Raw genomic sequence first — 19,538 nt, 5'->3', positions numbered from 1 at the left:
AGAGAGGAAGGGAGAGAGAGAGAGACATCAATGATGAGAGAGAATAATGGATCAGTTGCCTCCTGCAGGCCCCCCTACTGGGGATTGAGCCTGCAACCCGGGCATGTGCCCTTGACGAATCGAACCTGGAACCCTTCAGTCCACAGGCCGACACTCTGTCCACTGAGCCAAACCAGCCAGGGCAAGAACAAAGTCTTTAAATGGTAAAGCCAAATGCTTGCTTTGTGAGCACATACAGTGATCACTCTGCTAGATGAATTTCTATAATACCTCCTTAGCCAGGCTATTTCTTACTCTTTAGAGGCTTGTTGTTTTTTACCTCACTCTACACTCCAGTTTTCTTTTGAAAAATAGTAGTGTTCAGATTTATCGTATTACAGTTCTATGTTTACTTAATAGTATCATTAATTAATATAATTTCAAAAGGGTACTCTTTTTTTAAAATATAGATATTTTTTATTGATTTCAGAGAGGAAGGGTGAGGGAGAAAGAGATAGAAACATCAATGATGAGAAGTAATCATTGACCAGCTGCCTCCTGCACGCCCCCTACTGGGGATCGAGCCTGCAACCCAGGCATATGTACCCTTGACCGGAATCGAACGTGGGACCTTTCAGTCCGCAGGCAGACACTCTATCCATTGAGCCAAACCAACCGGGGATCAAAAGGGTAATCTTTATGCTCAAAGCACAGTTAATTAAGTTCTTATAATATACAATACTAGATACTGTGTTAGGTGCTATATGAATTCAGTAGTATAGGAATTATTATAGGGATTATAGGATATCTAATAGGTAGAGGTTGTTTTATTTAGTCACAGTAGCTTCTTTGTAGCATTGCTACTAAACTTTTAATCTTTTGTCTTCTAGATGGCTATTGACCAGGCCCACAGACAGAATGTGTCTTCTCTTTTTCTCCCAGTGATTGAGTCTGTGAATCCCTGCTTAATTCTAGTGGTACGTAGAGAAAATATCGTAGGAGATGCAATGGAAGTCCTTAGGAAAACAAAGAATATAGACTACAAAAAGCCGCTCAAGGTAATTTGACTTTTTCCATTGTAATAACTGGGACTTATATTCAAAAAATGTGTTTAACATTTTCCTATTTGTTTTTAGTATATCTGTGAAACTTAATAAAATTATATACTTAAAAATTTTTTAAAACTATTAATTGCTGAGCAGTTTTTTTGTAATCAATAACATGTTATAAGGTCTCCAGAATATACTTTCATTTCTTTACATTCAGTATTTGCATTATGCTATCTTAGGTTATATTTGTTGGAGAAGATGCTGTTGATGCAGGAGGGGTACGCAAAGAATTTTTCTTGCTCATCATGAGGGAATTATTGGATCCTAAATATGGCATGTTTAGGTATTATGAAGATTCCAGACTCATTTGGTTTTCTGATAAGGTAAAAGGCTCACCCATCTAAGTTACTTCTGTGTTTATACCTATGTATGTATACCTATCTGTATCAAATTAACTTAGTAGTAATAAGAGTTATTACTGGATTCTTGACATTTGACCCAGAAATTGGCTTTTTGCCATTTGAAAAGGCAACACACATTAATGCTTACCACACATTTCAATTTAACAAAATAAAGTAATAGTCTGAAAAATGTTGGCCATTCTTTCTACTGATTTATATTTGAGGATTGAATAATAATTGCCAGATTAACTTTTCATCTGGAAAAAAAATTATCATTAGGAATCATTGATTTCTCTACCTTTATCATTTAGGGCAGAGGTAAACTACTCAGCAAACTATAGTCTATGAGCTAAGTGCCTCCCAGCACATGTTTTTGTAACTAAAGTCATGCTCATTCATTTATTATCATGGCTGCTTTCTAGCAAGGTCCCTAATTTTCAGTATCACTAATATTAAAAAATATATACTAAAACAAGTCATTTTTAACTCAGAAATGTGTGTCTGTGTGTATGTAGATGAAAATGTAGAAAGATAGGCAGTTTCCTGGACTACAAATGGCAGTACAAACTGGAACAGGTGTGGAGAAAAAATTTTGGCAGTAAGCTTAACTACCTTTTCACTTCATAATTTTTTCTTACAAATTTCTCCTAAGGAAATATTCCAAACTATGGACCAAAGTATATGCAAAAAAGATGCCTATCATATCTTTAATATTACTAGCTAGTTAGAATAACTAACATTTATTGAGCCTTTACTGTGTGCTTCAGGAACTGCACTAAAAGCATTTTATATACATTATCCCATTTAACCCTCACAACCACCATGTGAGATGAATACTGTTTTTGTCTTTGAAACTCCTGAGGCTAGATGGTGAATGAACCGTGTCTGGAACTCCAGATCTACTTTTTAAAACTCTCTTCTTAACTCTCATGCTCACCATATTTTAATTCTGTGACCATATATTACTTCGCTAAAGGTTGGGGGAGAGGTGGAATAAGCATGGTTTTCAATGCTTTAATAATCTAAATGTCCAGTTACAGTAAAATAGCTAATTTAGCAAAACATGGTACTTTTATATGATGTAATGTGCTGCCATTAAAAATAATGTTCTGAAGAATACTTGAGACATAATTAAATACTTGTGTTGTAATTAGAAAAATGAGCAAACCTTAAATATGTTTTTCTGAATATTTTTCTGAACTTACAATAGATGAAAATACATAAGTATTTTTAAATAGCTTCTGAGTAGTTTTTGTGGTTTTTTTTATTTTCCATATTGTGAATGTGTATAATTTTTTAAATCCAAAAAAAGGTTTGTCATCATTTATTAATTTTTAAAATTTAATACGAAAATGTTTATATTTCTGGGGGAAATGCCAGTTGAGAAGTTATATGTGTAATATGATCTCAGCTATATTTTAATTTTGGCTTGGGGAATATATTGAATGGAAATGTGCAAAAGAATGCTAGCAGTCATTTATCCCAGGGAGATAGGAATAAGAATGAACTTTTTTCTTGTTATTCATTTTTTCTATATCGTTCCAATTTTCTACTATTAAGTATTTGTTTTTGTAATCAGAAAATATTTATTACTCTTTTAACTTGGAGAACAAGTCTTTATTTTTTTCCTTATTTTTAGACATTTGAAGACAGTGATTTGTTCCATTTGATTGGTGTTATCTGTGGATTAGCTATTTATAATTTTACTATTGTGGACCTACATTTTCCTTTGGCTTTATATAAGAAATTGCTGAAAAAGAAGCCATCCCTGGATGATTTGAAAGAACTAATGCCTGATGTTGGGAGGTTAGTTGTAAAAAGTGGCACGGGTGGGGTTTAGGAAATAGGGAATGTATAGAAAGCTTTCCTTTTAGGAATGATTGTGTTTCGTTATTGTTGAATTTTCAAAATAAACAAAAGCTGCTTTAATAAAAGCTGTTACTTTGATCCAAAATTTACAAGCATAAAGCCATTTGCTAAATTTTTACTGGTTTAACAGTACTTTGTGAATATCAGATAATAAATTTAGGAAGATGTTACCTTAGAGTAGTTAAATGATTTACGTGGACTTTTACTTCTGATCACCTTCATGCCTAGCTAGAATATGTAAAGTTTCTTTTTATTTATTACATAAAATGGAATGAAAATTGTATATAATAAGGACACATATTGAAAATAGGTGAGTACCTTCGTATTACAAGGAAGAGATAAAAATTAAAAAGTAATTATTTTTTCTTCAACAATGTTTAGGTTTGCTATTGTACAACTACCATTTTGAAGCAAATATAAAAGTACAAATCACTAAGAAGATTTTATCAAAAATGAATGAGAATTATATATTTACTCATAAGCAAAGTTGTCAAAATACACAATAATGTTTTGCCTAAAAGTAACTTTTTTTGTTTTGCAGAAGCATGCAACAATTACTGGATTATCCAGAAGATGATGTCGAGGAAACATTTTGTCTTAATTTTACGGTAAGATGGAAAAATATAGGGTAGGCTGATTATTCATCATCCCTTTTATTTGACAGATGTGCCTTATGGTATTTTTTTTATTTTGATTGATGAAATTATTAACCCTTTAGCTAACATTTATTGAGCATTAACTATATGCTAGTCCTAGAACATGCATTATTTCATTTAATCCTCGTAATAATCCTATTATATTGGTGGTATTATCCTTATTTTACAGATGAAGAAAACTAAAAAATAGTCATTACATGTCAGAGATAGTATTTATACCTAGCTCTGTGATTTCAAAACCTATGTGCTTTATCATTTTGCTAAAAATCTTTACAAATACAAGGGATCCTCTTTATTCAAATGCTCATTTTTGAGTTTGCAATTACAAAAGTGTGTAGAGAAAAAAAAATTATTGTAACATGAGAATATTTATCAACGAACTTAACACTTATAAAAGGTTAATTTCCACTCAAGACATTCCTTCACACTAACATTCATCCTTGCCCATTTTGTCTTACTGTTGGTTGACATACATAATAGAAATACAAATACATTGGAATGTTACTTGGAAAATGAAACTGCAAATCATGTGCAAGATGCGTAATTGTGTTAACTTAGCGAAAGAGATGTTAAGTAACTCATCCAGTAACATGAAAAGCCATTGACAAGGATCTGGCAAAAGTAGACTAGTTGACAATTAAGGAAGAGAAAATCACTAAAGATTATGAGGAGACACTTCAGAAGGGAATGATTTGAATATTATAAATTAGACTCTTGGGAAAGGGTAAAACCTTTAGTTTTTTTCCTTCTTAAAAACCTTATTTGCATATTTGTTTTCCTCCCAAACAGTCCTTGTGATCTTATGGTTAAAGCTGATAAAATATACCATATGCTGCTCACAAAATTTGCCCCCAAAATTATGCCTTCTCAGAAAATAATATATCCATTCTTTTATTATTTTAAGAATTGCCTCATGGTACAATTTTAAGCAAATAAGTAGATGTATAGTGAAATCAATTTTATTTCAATAATTGTTTTTGTCAGGAAAATTATCCTCCTTGGACTTCTTTTGTAACTATGACATTTTGATTTCCCTTTTCAGTTATTTTACTTACAAGCATATCACTTGTCTTCGCATCTTTATTGATCATCTCAATTGACTTAAACATTAGGCTCCACGTAATTTGATTTCTAATTTATCAGTCACTAAGTTTATGAATGCTTAGTATATTCAAGAACTATGGTAATTCAAACATTCCCACTACCATTTCTTTCCTAGAGATTTTTAGTCGCTTACAGACTAAGAGCTTTTAGAGTAGGCTTCAAAGACATCTGTGATCTGGCTTTCTAACTCTCATTGTTTTCTTCCACCCAAATTCTGTCATGCTGCAGTTTTCTTTCACACACCCTACCATCTTGTTTTTTAAGTGCCATACATTTTTCAGATATTGATATCTACTTTCATTTCTGTCCTTTTGTTCAATCTGTGTGCTCAGTCAGATATCGAACCCCCTCCCAATTTTCAGAGCCCTACTCATTCTTGTAAGTGCTTTGAAATGGACATTTCTTCCTCAAGGTCTTTCATAGTTCTCCAAATAGAAGTTAAGTTCTTTCCTCTGTAGACTGATAGCATTTTGTTCATGTCTCTAGTATAGCATTTATTTTAATATAATGTGTTTACATGTCACATTTCTCCTGCTTTACTAGGTAATAAACTCCAGAGCAAGAATTTATTTATCTTTTATCTGATCATGTCACTCCCACCATAGTGTTTATAGATAGCAGATAATAAAAAAATGTCTTAATGGAAGAGGATAATATTCCAAAAAGAGGGATTATCAGAGAGAAAAGATGCAAAGGTGGGAATGGTGACATTTATAGGAAAGTTAGCAGACTAGTAAGAGAAATAAAAAGTTTCAAAATAATGACATACCTGGAAGACCCACCTATGATCAGGAATGCAACAAGGCAGATGTGAGGTGGAAAGAATGCATAGCTGGTCTAAACTGAATGCATTTTGACACTTGAATTCTATTTCCTGTCCAAAGAAAACATCCTTTCTAATATTTTACTGTAACTTGTAATGACCATTCTAAAATTTTATGCAATGACCATTCTAAAATGTTATGCACGTTAAATACTTAATCTATTATTAACTAACCAAACACTTGGTAATTTATAATTAGTCAAGGTAGGATTTCAAACTACTAGAGAAGATGAAAATTTATAGTTGTGGCTTTATGCAGAATTCAAATAAGCTTATGGTAGCAGAATTTTACCTCAAATTTATTAGTTCTTTTTTTAATGAGAGAAAGGTAGAAAATAATAATAAGTTATTAAAATAATAAAATTTGGGTCTGACATTGACTTTTTTTAAAAATTTAAATAGATCACAGTTGAAAACTTTGGTGCAACAGAAGTGAAAGAGCTGGTTCTAAATGGTGCAGACACAGCTGTTAACAAACAAAATCGGTAAGTGAATTATAGCAGCATCAGTGGTAGTAATAAGATTCAGTAGACTTTTCTTTTTCTGTATTTAGAAACATGTTACACAACCTTAAGTTTTTACCCAGATAAAACTTAGCTTTTTTAATGGTCAGTGAGTAAGTAACTTCCCTTTTGCTACTGAAATCCCTTCATGATATTAATAAAGGGTTAAAAAGATCATAAACAATAAGAACAAAGAGAAGGAATAACAGAAAACAGACACATTTTTTGAAGCTAGAAAACAGTGATAACTAGCCAACTAGAGAAAGCTATAACATAAGATAGACTGGGTGGAGCCAAGAAGGTAGCCAGTTCATCTTGTAGAATAAAGGCTCTGGAATTGAGAATAAAAAACGTTAGAAAGTGCATGGGGTTTAGGGGAATGCTGGAAACAGATAGATTGGCTATTAAAGCAGCAGTTAGAAACCCATTTCGCTTATCACACCAGTAGCCTGAAAACTTACCCTCTCCATCCTTAGCAGAAGATTGGAAATTTACCTTCTGGAGAGATTAAAGTAAAGGTACTATGGGTTTGAGGACTGTTAGATACAGCCAGGGACAAGAGGCTAAACTGAAAACAGGGAGTTTGGAAGTTTACAGCTCCTTCCTATTTGACACTACATTGGAGGATTCTTCTCTGGTAAAACTCCCTAACTTTTAAATGTGAATGGATAGCCAAAGGTCAGTAGACATTTAAGGAAAGACCAAAAACAGTCAAAAATAATTCTAAGGAAACAGAAACAGTGCAGGATAAAGAAAGTGAAGTCAGGATCCTCAAAATTATAAGGGTAGCATCCATATGGATACTATTAAAAATGGAAAGAATGAAATTTGTCAAAGAAATGGTACTAAAAAACTTCCCAGAACTGTAGTGCCTTTTAAGATTGAAAGCATGGAAATGGAAAAAAAAAAAAAAAAAAAAGACACATACTGGGACAAAATACAAGAAATTTCAAAATTCTGGAATAAAAGGAGCCCTAAAACACTTCCAGGAAAAAAAAAAAAGCAGACCATATACAAAGAATTAAAGAGTCAGGATAATCTACTTCTTTTTTTGTTGTTGTTTTTGTTAATCCTCACCCTAGGATATTTTTCCATTGATTTTTAGAGAGAGTAGAAGGGAGGAAGAGAAACATTCATGTGAAAGAGACACATCGATTGGTTGACTCCCGCAGGCCCCCCAACCAGGGCCAGGGATCAAGCTTGCAATTGAGAGGTACATGCCTTTAACCAGGGACCCTTCCGTCCACAGTCCAAAGCTGTATCCACTGAGCCAGGCTTGCTAGGGTCAGAATAATCTACTTCTAATGAATGATACTGAAGCTAGAAGATCAAAATTATGGAAGAAATTTTATTTTTAACTTAGAATTCTATATTGAAACTATCAAGCGTGTGTGGATGTATAAAAAACATTTTCATACATGCAGAGTCTCAGACAATTTCCTTCCAATACCTTTTTCTCAGGAAGTTACTGAAGGATGTGTTCTACCAAAACAAGCAATTAAACCAAGAAAGAGGAAGACATAGGATTCCCCCAAAATAGAATCCAATATAGGAGAGAAGCAAAGAGGATTCCTTGTGCAGAAGGAGTACCCCATCTGGGTTAGATCAAGAGGATGGAGGGCTTCTGGAGAAAAGTGCAACTGATGCTACCTAATATATTTGAATGAAATAAAAAGGAGGTTGACAATTCTGTTCAAGTTGGGGATGAAGTAGCAAACTAAGGGAAACAAAAGTTCTTTTTAAAGAAAAGAAAGGTAACCATAGAATATTCTGCAGCTTAATTATGAATATTTAAATCATAAAAATGTTAACAATGAAAATTAAACCCAAAATTGTTATAATGGGAACATCCTGGGAGGCAAAGTGAGAGTAGTACAATTACGTAAAAGGTAAATCCTTACCTTTCACAATAGATACTCGGTTCTTTAGATAATATTTAAAATTGAAAGTCAAGAAATAATAATAGAACTATGTTGTTGAAGGATGAAGGTTAATACCAGGAGGAATAGCAAGGCGATAACAAATAGTTGCCTTTAAATGGCAGGAATTTCTGGTAGAAAGGTGTAAGAAAGCGAACTGCATTACTCTCTTTTGTTCCAATTCTTTAGATAAACTAGCTTAGTGGCTGTTGCCAGGGACTTCTTCCCAATGATTATAATCCTGATTCTGCTCCTTAAAGCTGTGTAAATTTAGGTAAACTAGCTGATGTCTCTGTGCCTCAGTCTCCTTTTCTGTAAAATGGGATGGTAAATTGTACCTACTGCATGGAGTTATTTTGAGGATTAAATGAGGCAATAATTACAAGAGGCTTATTAAAATGGTACCTAGCACATGTATGTGCTCAGTAAATGTTGGCTGTTAGAATTATTACTGTTTGACATTTTTAAAATTGTGTGTATGTCTTTGATAACAATGAAGCTGTTTCTAACATATTGTGAGGAAACTTAGGTCTTTATGCTATTCTTTTTTTTTTTATCTTGCTTTTGAAAACTTAGTTTTTTTAATGCTTTTAAAGTTTCTGTTGTTGAACTAATTCTTTAAGTTTCTAAAAAAAAATATTATTTCACATAGATTATTGACTTTAGAAATAATTTAAAGAATTTTGACCCTTGTACTACCAGCCCTACTTACATAATGAAACTGTTAGAGACAAAAAATGTTAGTGCATAAAGCAATTTAGCCTTTTTTGCTCAAGGGACTTTTAAGAGACTTAACTAGTATTGATAAATTTGCTTTCTAATTAGATGAATTATAAAATTACGCATTACGAAATTGTTTCTTCTCATCAGAACCTGTTATCCTATATAATAAAGAGGTAATATGCAATTTGACCCTCAACGCCCTCCCACGAGATGTTCTCCCCCATGTGGTCAAAGATGGCTGCCACAAGATGGCCAGCAGGGGAGGGCAGTTGTGGGCAATCAGGCCAGCAGGGGAGGGCAGTTAGGGGGGACCAGGCCTGCAGGGGAGGGCAGTTGGGAGCAACCAGGATGGTAGGGGAGGGCAGTAGGGAGCGACCAGGACGGCAGGGGAGGGCAGTTAGGGGTGACCAGGTCGGCAGGGGAGGGCAGTTAGGGGCAACCAGGTCGGCAGAGGAGGGCAGTTGAGGGCAACCAGGTTGGCAGAGGAGGGCAATTGAGGGCAATCGGGCCAGCAGAGGAGCAGTTAGGTGTCGATCAGGCTGGCAGGGGAGTGGTTAGGGGGTGATCAGGCTGGCAGGCAGGCGAGCAGTTAGGAGCCAGCAGTCCCGGATTGTGAGAGCCTAAACTGGCAGTCGGACATCCCCCAAGGGGTCCCAGATTGGAGAAGGTGCAGGCTGGGCTGAGGGACACCCACGCGTCTCTCCCCCCACCCCCCACCCCCCCGTGCACAAATTTCGTGCACTGGGCCTCTAGTATTTTATACTTTACAATAGCCTCCTTTAACCTTTTTTCTCTTTGTAAATTCAGTTTGGAATTATAATTTTCTAAGAAAATTATCTGTAGATGACTAAATTTACCAGTATTTCCAGTTGTAGAATCATCCTTTCTAATTTGGAAGACAAGAGTATAAAATATTGAAATCCTTTAGTACCCATTCTTGTTATTTATTTGACCAGATAGTAGCTGCCTAAAGTGTTTGTGGCTAACAGAATAAAATAAAATTGTAATTCTAATTACTGGAAAAGGGGCTTCCTTTTTTCTTTACAGTTTCCTTTTGTATCATAATAGGCAAAAAAGCATCAAGGTTGTGTGTGTGTGTGTGAGCGCGTGCATGTACATATACACATATGTACCTTTGAAAAGAAACTATACTTGCAGTCTTAAATGATTATCCTAAAAGATTGCTTAATTACCCCTCTTGGAATTTAGTTTTTAAAATAAGTTTTGTTCCAGATTTATTGTAACCCAAGGAAAAACAACGATCTTATCAAATAGTCTGAATCCTAAAGCTTGCTTTTGTTTTTATCACCTAATATATTTAACAAATTACTCTTTTTAGGAATACACGTGGAATGATGCATGTATATTATAAGTAATTCGTTACTACTTTAAAATATATTTTGATAGCCATTTGCATCTTCATTCTTCCTACGAGGAAATGACATGTTTCATTTAGGAATAGCCCAAAAATGGCTGTGAATGATAGATAAGTCTACATGACTCCTAGATATACCATATTTTTATATAGAAAGAATTATAAACTTCTCCACAAAGACTTTATTACCTTTGAACCCTACTCAGTATTACAGATAAATAGCAAAAGTATAGGAGCACTCAACGTTTTAATAAAACTATAATATACTCCATTTAAATAAGATTTTTATATTTGCATGTGTGGTTTTTGTTTTTGTTTTTCATTTCTAGGCAGGAGTTTGTTGATGCTTACGTGGATTACATATTCAATAAATCAGTGGCTTCCTTATTTGATGCTTTTCATGCGGGCTTTCATAAAGTATGTGGAGGAAAAGTCCTTCAGCTCTTCCAGCCTAATGAACTACAAGCAATGGTTATTGGAAATACAAATTATGATTGGAAGGAATTAGAAAAGGTAGGAGAAAACACATCTATAATATTGTTTAATGGAAAGGCAGAAGGAACATGGCTTACTGATGGAAATCTTGTCCTCTCTTTTATTGTTTTCCATCTTGCACTGTTACTGTCACTTTTATAGGAAAACACTGTGCAATGAATAGGTTTTAATTGTGTATGAATTAGCATTTTTATGTTAGTGGTATTGGTAGTGTTCATATAGAAAAATGTCATTTGATAGGCTGGATAGAGCTAAAACCATTTAGATAGCTAACATTAAAAAAATATAATACTAAGACAACAAGGATACAGAGCATTGGAAACTCACATACATTGCTGGTGGGAGTGCAAATGATATAGCCACTTTGGAAACAGTTTGGCATTTCCTTATAAAGTTAAAATATACACTAGCTACATGACCGAGCAGTTCCATTCCTAGGGTTTTTTGTTTACACAAAAATCTATAAACAATGGGGGGAATAAGGCGGGCATTATTGTTTAATGGATACAGTTTCAGTTTTGCAAGATGAAAATAGGTTTGGGGATGTGTGGTGGTGATGGTTGCGCAAAAGTATGAATGTACTTAATACCGCTGAACTGTGAGGGGTGAAGATAATAAGCTTTATGTGTTGTGTATTTTACCACAATATTTTTAACATGTTTTTAAAAATCTTTAAACAACTCAAAAACTGGGAACAACCCAGATGTTCTTCAGTGGTTGAATGGATAAACCAAGTGGTACATCCATACAGTAGAATACACTTCATCAATAAAAAAGAATGATCTATTGATACATGCAACACCCGGGATGACTCTCAGCATCCTTACACTGAGTGAAAGCAGCCAGTCTCAAAGGATTACGTGCCGTTTGATTCCATTTATATGACACTTGAAAAGACAAAGCTATGGTGAACAGAGGCTAGGGGTGGAAGGAGTGTGTAACTGCAGAGAGGTAGCACAAAAGAGTTCTTTGGGATGATGGATCTCTTCAATATCCTAATGGTTTATGAATAATTATATATGTGTTTAAAAGTCATAAAACTATGTATGCACCAGAAAAAAATCAAATCTTACAGGGTAATAATATAGAAAATAAAAACTTTTAATTAAAAACATAATTTAGGTCTTCTGGTTAAACATAATAGAATAAACAAGTCTGTCTTTGCTCACTCCCAAAATCTCACTAGAATGACAATAAAGGAATAGAAATAGAAATACACAGACCAAAAACAAAACAACAGAAAACAGTGAACAAGAGAAAAAGTTTTGAAAGATGGAAAATAGGTAGTTGAATTTGTGAGTGACTCAGAGCAAAGAAAATTGGATTTTAAGCCTCTGGAGGAACAGGGTTTATCAAGAGGCAACTCATTTCACAACCTAGAATCTCTGAAAGGCACAGGAATTATTATTTCGTGTTATTCTAATGGCAGGGATGTGGGGTTGGGCTAAAAGCAATAGAATTACTTTAAGCTAATTTAAGGAATTATTAGACCTTTCATGTCCCCTCTTCTACCCAACAAAATAAAACTCCTGAGAGAGGTTTTAGAATCTGAGGGATTAGATAGAACTAAGGATGGCATTCAGAAAGGTGATACCCAGGCCTAAGTCCCCCAGAAAGGAGATTGAAGATTTCTTGTGGAGGATAATTGATCTGCTGAAAAGAAGAAAAAATATACTGTAAGGAGACCCCAGTGAACATGGACCCCACCAGCAATCACTCTAAAATGGAAACAATATAATAGCTTCTCACCACACTTTAGATCATACACAGTTTGTTCTTGCCTATCTCCTCTCATTCTTCCTTTCATTTACTCTGCTTTAGCCTTATTGGCCTCTGCTGAGCTTAGAGCCCTCCAGGAACACACCAGTCTTGGGGCCTTTCTATTTGCTATTCCAATGTACCCGGGACTCTCTTCATCATGATAATTCCAAATAGTCTGGCTCTCATTTATGTCTTCATACCTTCTTAGAGACCACTGATTAACAACCTAAAATAGGGCATGCACACGCACAAACACTCTATCTCCCTTCTCTGCTTTTTTTTTTTTCCCCAATTACAGTTGTCAGTATTATTTTCTATTAGTTTCGGGTACAGCATAGTGGTTAAACAATCATATAATTTACAAAATGGTTCCTTTTAATATTTGCAGTATCCATCTGCACCATACAGTTATTGCAATGTTATTGGCTATTTTCCCATGCTGTGCTTCACATTCCCATGACCATTTTGTGACCACTAATTTGTACTTCTCAATCCCTTCACCTTTTTCACTCATCCTCCAACCCCCCTCTACTTTATTTTTCATTTTCAAATTTTACTTAATTTTCTTTACTGTCTGTCGCTCTTTTCCCTCACTACAATGTAAACACCATGAAGGCAGGGTTTTTGTCTTTGTTCCCTGCTGTATTTCCAGAGCCTAGCACTCAGTAACTACTTAAAACCTTGCCTGAAGATATAATTGACAGAGCATTCATTAAGACAGTAATTTTTTAATATATCTTAGTATACTTATACTTAATATACACTTTGGTTTTTTCCATTGTGTATCCGATTTATTATAATTTTAGTGATTATGATTTGTGACTTTAAATGCTTTTTCTTCATCAGGGCTCTACACATTTCCCCAGAACCACCTAGAGGTTTAAGAAAAAAGGAATAACTTGAGCCATCTTCCATTTATTCCCCACTAACAAGCTCACAGAATTTAATTCAAATAAGTTAATACATTAACTGCTGGAATTCAAGCTATTTTCTCCAAATTAAATTTCTGCAAATTACTAGCAAATATTTTGTAGATTTTAAGAATACTGTCATTGAAATATAATCATGGCTACAAATAGAGACCAAAATTCAAGAAGACCATTAGTAAATATTTATTGGGCCCCTGCTGGATACCTAATACTTTGCAAGAGATTAAGGAGACATCAGTATTTTATGGTCTTTGCCTTCTAATAAGGACACTAGACATTAATTGAACTGTGATGGTTGCAAAGGAAGAGAATTGAGTGGGATGGTATGTAAGGAGCCTAACATAGGCTACACAAACCTGGAAAAGCCTCTTTGTTAGTAATTTTCACAAGGTAAGGACTTGGTCCACTGCAGTTTCCCCAGCACCCCAAAGACTCATTAAATACTTAATGAATTGGGTGACATTTAATGAGTCCCAAAGGATAAGTGGAAATTAGCCTTGATGAAGACAAAAGGAGGGTGTGTATAAGTGGTCTAGCTGAGGGACCAGTGTGTCCAAAGGCCCTGATGCTGAAAGGTTCTTGCTAAGAAAAAGTTAAAGCAGCTATGGCTGGATTTAAAAAAAACACTTCACAGTGCAGACAGACTTCTCTCTTCCTTATCACTCTTTTTTTTCTTAGTGCTAATATTTTTTAAGGTGGAAGTTATTGCAAATTATCCCAAAATTTAGTGGCTTAAAAATCAGTGAATTTTTATTGTCTCATACAGTTTCTGTGGCTCAGGAATTTAGGGATAGCTTAGCTGGATGGCTTTAGCTCAGAGGTCTCTCGTGAGTTGTAGTCAAGATATTGACTGGTGCTGGCTTAAGGATCGAGTTTCCCTGTCAAGATAGCTCACTTATGTGGCTGTTGGCTAAAAGCCCAGTGTCTTACCATGAACCTCTCCATAGGGCTATTTGATTGTCCTTATGAAATGGCAACTGGCTCTCCCAAAGTGGGTGATCAAAAAGGCAAGGCTGAAGTCATAATTTTTCATAATCTAGCCTCAGAAGTTATGTATTTCTCATATCTGCAATGTCCTAATGATTATAGAGGTCAGGCCTATTCAGTGCGGGAGGGGACTGCACAAGTGCAGGGGGGAGGTCATCTTGAAAACTGACTAAACAAAATTACTAGTGTTTGTTTTTAGTACCATTTTTTACAGGGAAGATCAATAGAAAATAATTAATTTGATTTGTGTTCATCAATACAGAAAATTTTATACTTATTGCAGGTAATTCCATGTTGAACTTTAATAATCCGTTAACGTTTTAGCAATTCTAGTTTATCCTTTAGATATTTACCTTTGGAGATATTACAATTCTATCATGCTCTTTGAAGTGGTGGAATCAACATTTCTGTCAATTCATACATGTTTTCTTTCCCCTGGAATTAATAGTTCCAAATTACAAAGTGCCCAGGAAATAAAGGTAATCAACTGAAACACATGAGTTTCAAACTCCTGAACAACCTTTATGTGCTAAGGAAGTGAAGCCAATTTTTCAGATTCAAGAAAAAACTAATATCCCTCCATATTAATAGGGGTTTTTGGGGTTTTTTTTTTTTTGATATTTGTATTTATTGTGAAGCAATCACCAAAGTAGGTTTAGTTAACATCCATCATCACACATTGTTACAAATTTCCTTTTTAAGACTTACTCTCTTAGCAACTTTCAGATGTCCTTGCTGTTTTCTTGTAAGTGTACCTACTGTGTGAATCTTTGCCACAAGTCGGCTCTGAAGTTATTTCAGCAAAGTAACACATACTTCTTCTGTTTGCTGACTTGTTTAACAAATGAAGTACTCTCCAGGCTGTTGGGACACCTCTACAAAGGACAAACAGATGCCTGGGCAAATAGATTTAGGATTTGATAATATGCTGTGAAAGATGAATTTAGAAATGTGTCTGGAAGAAAATATATGCTACACTGAAACCTCTTCACAAACATGGTCCAATGTGTGCGATTCGTGGGCAAACCTGCCTTTGGGAATGTATATTAATGGCTTTTGCTCACTTGAAACTAGATCCGAAGTCTCACATTCTTTTCTTTTTTAGGTGCATTTATGATGCTTTTTATTTGTTCTCAGTTTTATATGGTTCTATAGCATTCTTTTTTTTTTTTTAATATTTTATTGATTTTTTACAGAGAGGAAGGAAGAGGGATAGAGAGTTAGAAACATCGATGAGAGAGAAACATCGATCAGCTGCCTCCTGCACACCTCCTACTGGGGATGTGCCCGCAACCAAGTTACGTGCCCTTGACCGGAATCGAACCTGGGACCTTTCAGTCCGCAGGCTGACGCTCTATCCACTGAGCCAAACCGGTTTTGGCACTATAGCATTCTTTATTGTTCTTTCACAACCATTTTTCCAATTAGCTCACAAGGCTCTGACGGCATTTTTGGCAGAAAGAAAGTCAGTCGCTCCTCCCCCACTGCCTGTTTTGAGCAGTGGGTGAGGAGAGTTCACACACCCTTTATACAAAGCATTTGGAAAACAATGATTTGTGAGTTTATTATTTGTCTAGCCAAATTTAATAGGGTTTTTTTGTTTGTTTTTTAGAATACGGAATACAAAGGGGAGTATTGGGCAGAACATCCTACAATAAAAATATTTTGGGAAGTATTTCATGAATTGCCATTGGAAAAGAAAAAACTATTTCTGTGTAAGTATTTAAGTATTTCTAACTTGTTCTATATTTTATGAGAATGTAATCTAATTAAACTTACTTAATAAGAGATTGCTTCACTTTGGTGGATACGGTTATTTTTTTTTTTTATAGTATTGTTCCAAGGTCCTATTTATTACATATGTTTTCTTATTTTGAAAGTTAAATTTAATTTGTCTCCAAAATAGAATTGGTTCTTTCAAATGAAAACAGCTATAATACTGATTATCGTAAACTAGGGTTGTAATTTATTTTAAAAAAAGGTCTCTTTGTTGAGTCTTTTCTTTTTCTCTTTGATTCTGCCCCAAAACGTTGGGAATTTCTGTAGAAAATAGAACTTTTCCAGGACATAGTTCTCATATTTATACCTTAATCTCTGTTTCATCTGTTAAAATCTGTATACTAATGAAATCTTACTGTTTTTCAAGTTGTCAGAATTTATGTATCTAAATCAGTGACACGCCCTTTGATAGTCCTGCTATTGCCAGAGATGTTTTTGTCAAACTTGTTTTGAGCATCGAAATGAGAATCTTGGTTAAATTAGTTTGCAGTGCCTTAAGGATATCAAGTCATTAAGTGATTTGAGTTTTGGCTGCTGCTTATAAATTTTTGTTTAAAAATGATTTGTCAAAACAAATAGGGAAAAAAATCATAATCAAAACTGCATTTCATATTTAATTTATAAACTAGCTTTAAATGGCTATTCCCAAAAGAAGGGATCCCAAATGTTTTTGTCAGAAACAATAGTCATTCATTCATCAAACATTTATTAAGCTTCTCCTGCTAATAACTAAGATTATATTTTCAAAGAAAACATATTGTGTTGATGTGTAATTATCTTATGTCTCAAAAATCATGCTCACACAATATTCTGGAGATGGACTTCCACATTTGAGCAAATGTTAATATAAAGGTTTGCTATAGTGCCTATAGAAAATGACTTGATAACCTATATTGGTTTTGATAAAAGTAGTTGGCTGAATGATTTTTTTCTTGGCAGTATTTTTGACAGGTAGTGATCGGATTCCTATTCTTGGTATGAAGAGTCTAAAACTAGTCATCCAGTCAACAGGAGGTGGTGAGGAGTATCTCCCAGTTTCCCATACCTGTTTTAATCTTCTAGATCTTCCAAAATATACAGAAAAAGAAACTCTACGCTCTAAACTGATCCAAGCTATTGATCACAATGAAGGTTTCAGTTTAATATAACTTGGTGTTATAACTATTCCGTTTACTGCAAAAGCATTAAACTAATTGTGTTTTTCTTGTGGTGATGAATTCAGCAAGGTGACAGAGGGACTTACTATAATAATTCTTGCAAAATGTTCAATGCTATTAGTATTTATGAAAGCCAAAAAATATTAAAGGCAAAGTACAAACTGTTAATACTGAACTTAATGTACAGAACTATGGATTTTTTTGTCCATCTTCCAATAAACATACAAGTATTGTGAATACATTGTAGTTTTACTAACATGAATTTTAAGAGTTTGCATATTTCACAAATGATCTGGTGTGTGAGTGCATGGAAATGTTGCTTGAATTTTCTTCAATCACTGGGTAAAAACCTTTAACTTTGGCCTGCAATAGTCATCTGATTATTTTTTCATTTTGTAAATAATGTTAAGTTTTGTAATAAAATAGTTATGTTCTGATACCAGTACAGTTTCTATGGTTGTAATTGAACTGAGATGACCTTTAAAGGTTAAAAATTAAGATTTAAATCCTATTCAGAGAACTTAAAAAGCAAAAATTAGCATGGTGAAAACACAATGTTTTTTTTGTTTTGTTTTTTGCTAGAATAAATGTCCTTGTGCAAACCTAAATTATGGGTAGGAATATCCAAATAACTTGTAGTTCTCTCCTTTTGTGAATCTTGAGATGCTACTGATAAATGGGGTTATCAGAAAGCTTAGTATTTAGTAATGGAAGAACTTTGTACTACAGTTGCCGGAAATAGAAACCTTGGCTACTACAAGAACCAATCACTGAGTTATAGTTTCCAAAACTATTGATGCTGCAGGCTGGTATATAGTCAGAATTTTCAGTGCTTTAGAACTGTTTCCTTGAATTTTTAAGAAACAAATCTTAGTTTTATGGTGCTGATGCTTAATTATCTCCTGTCATTAAATTGTAACAGTTGATGCAATACATGTGACTTTCTGCTATAATGCAAATATTTATTTTTTAAATTTATAAAAATATGCCATGAAAACTGTTGAAATAATAAAGATTTATTGGTTTAATATTTAAATGTTCAGTGATTCTCATAAGATTCCAAATTCTTAAAGAAAAGTAATGTCTCAGGGAAGGTCTCTTAAATTTTGGATTATTTCCATTTCCATTCAATTTGTCTTATCTTACAGAGGTCCCCAAGTCTTATAGTTCTAATTCCAAAATCTAAAACAACTCTGAAAAAACTTGCTTATCTCATTTTGCAGCAAAACCCAATCTGAATTGTTGAGGCTATTTATGGCAGGTATTAAATGGGACTTTTTGTACATTTCATTGTAGCAATATTAATGTTTATTGTTTTATTTACATGCTGCCTTCGACCCCTATATGTACTTTTAAAAAATCTTAACTTTCATAATTCCAAAATGCAAATGAGCCCAGGATTTTTGGAGAAGAGAATGTGGACTTGTACTTTTCAGTAGTGTAACATAAAAACTTCTCGTGGTTATAGGTGTCTTTTTACGTAGATAGAAGCCTTGAAAACAGTATTTTCACCTAAGATAATGTTCCTTAAAATAGCATTCTTCCCTATGAAAATCATTCCATGTACCTGATATTATACGGTTTCCCTGTGCATCCATTCCTGAGGGAAGTGATTATTCATATCAAAAACATATATGCTATGAAGCTGATCTGTGAAATAGCCACTTGGGAGCAATAGATAGAATTCATTGAACATATACATTATATATATATATATATATATATATATATACATACACACACACACACACACACACACACACACACACACACACATATACATATATATATATATACACACACACGCACGCGCGCATATGCATGCACTGGGGGAGTGCGGGTCCCTCAGCCTAGCCTGCGCCCGCTCGCTCCTTACCACCCACCTGCTCACTGCTCCTTACTACTCGGCTCACTGCTCCTTAGCGCTGCCATGGAGGTGGGAGAGGCTCCCGCCACCACCTCTACGCTCACGTGAGCCAGCTTCTGCATGAGTGGCGCTCCCCCTGTGGGAGCACACTGACCACCAGAG

The 19,538-nt window shown here is 34.5% G+C and overlaps 1 protein-coding gene across 7 annotated transcripts in view; it reads left to right on the top strand.

The window, feature by feature from the left end:
- Nucleotides 1–18,550, top strand: part of HERC4 (HECT and RLD domain containing E3 ubiquitin protein ligase 4) — a 105,370-nt gene extending 86,820 nt beyond the window's left edge. For all 7 annotated transcript variants that reach the window (XM_080642487.1, XM_080642484.1, XM_080642486.1 and 4 more), the window contains 8 exons: nucleotides 870–1,037; nucleotides 1,268–1,411; nucleotides 3,069–3,235; nucleotides 3,840–3,906; nucleotides 6,284–6,366; nucleotides 10,731–10,914; nucleotides 16,186–16,288; nucleotides 17,292–18,550. In XM_080642487.1, coding sequence (XP_080498613.1) covers nucleotides 870–1,037; nucleotides 1,268–1,411; nucleotides 3,069–3,235; nucleotides 3,840–3,906; nucleotides 6,284–6,366; nucleotides 10,731–10,914; nucleotides 16,186–16,288; nucleotides 17,292–17,500 — 1,125 coding nt within the window. In that variant the 3' untranslated portion in view covers nucleotides 17,501–18,550. The remainder of the gene's footprint in view (nucleotides 1–869; nucleotides 1,038–1,267; nucleotides 1,412–3,068; nucleotides 3,236–3,839; nucleotides 3,907–6,283; nucleotides 6,367–10,730; nucleotides 10,915–16,185; nucleotides 16,289–17,291) is intronic.
- Nucleotides 18,551–19,538: the final 988 nt, after the last annotated feature.

This window comes from Plecotus auritus (assembly GCF_963455305.1).
Source record: "Plecotus auritus genome assembly, chromosome: 9".
Lineage (NCBI taxonomy): Eukaryota > Metazoa > Chordata > Mammalia > Chiroptera > Vespertilionidae > Plecotus > Plecotus auritus.
The sequence above is the reverse complement of the archived record's forward strand: the minus strand, read 5'-3'. Positions and strand labels throughout refer to the sequence as shown.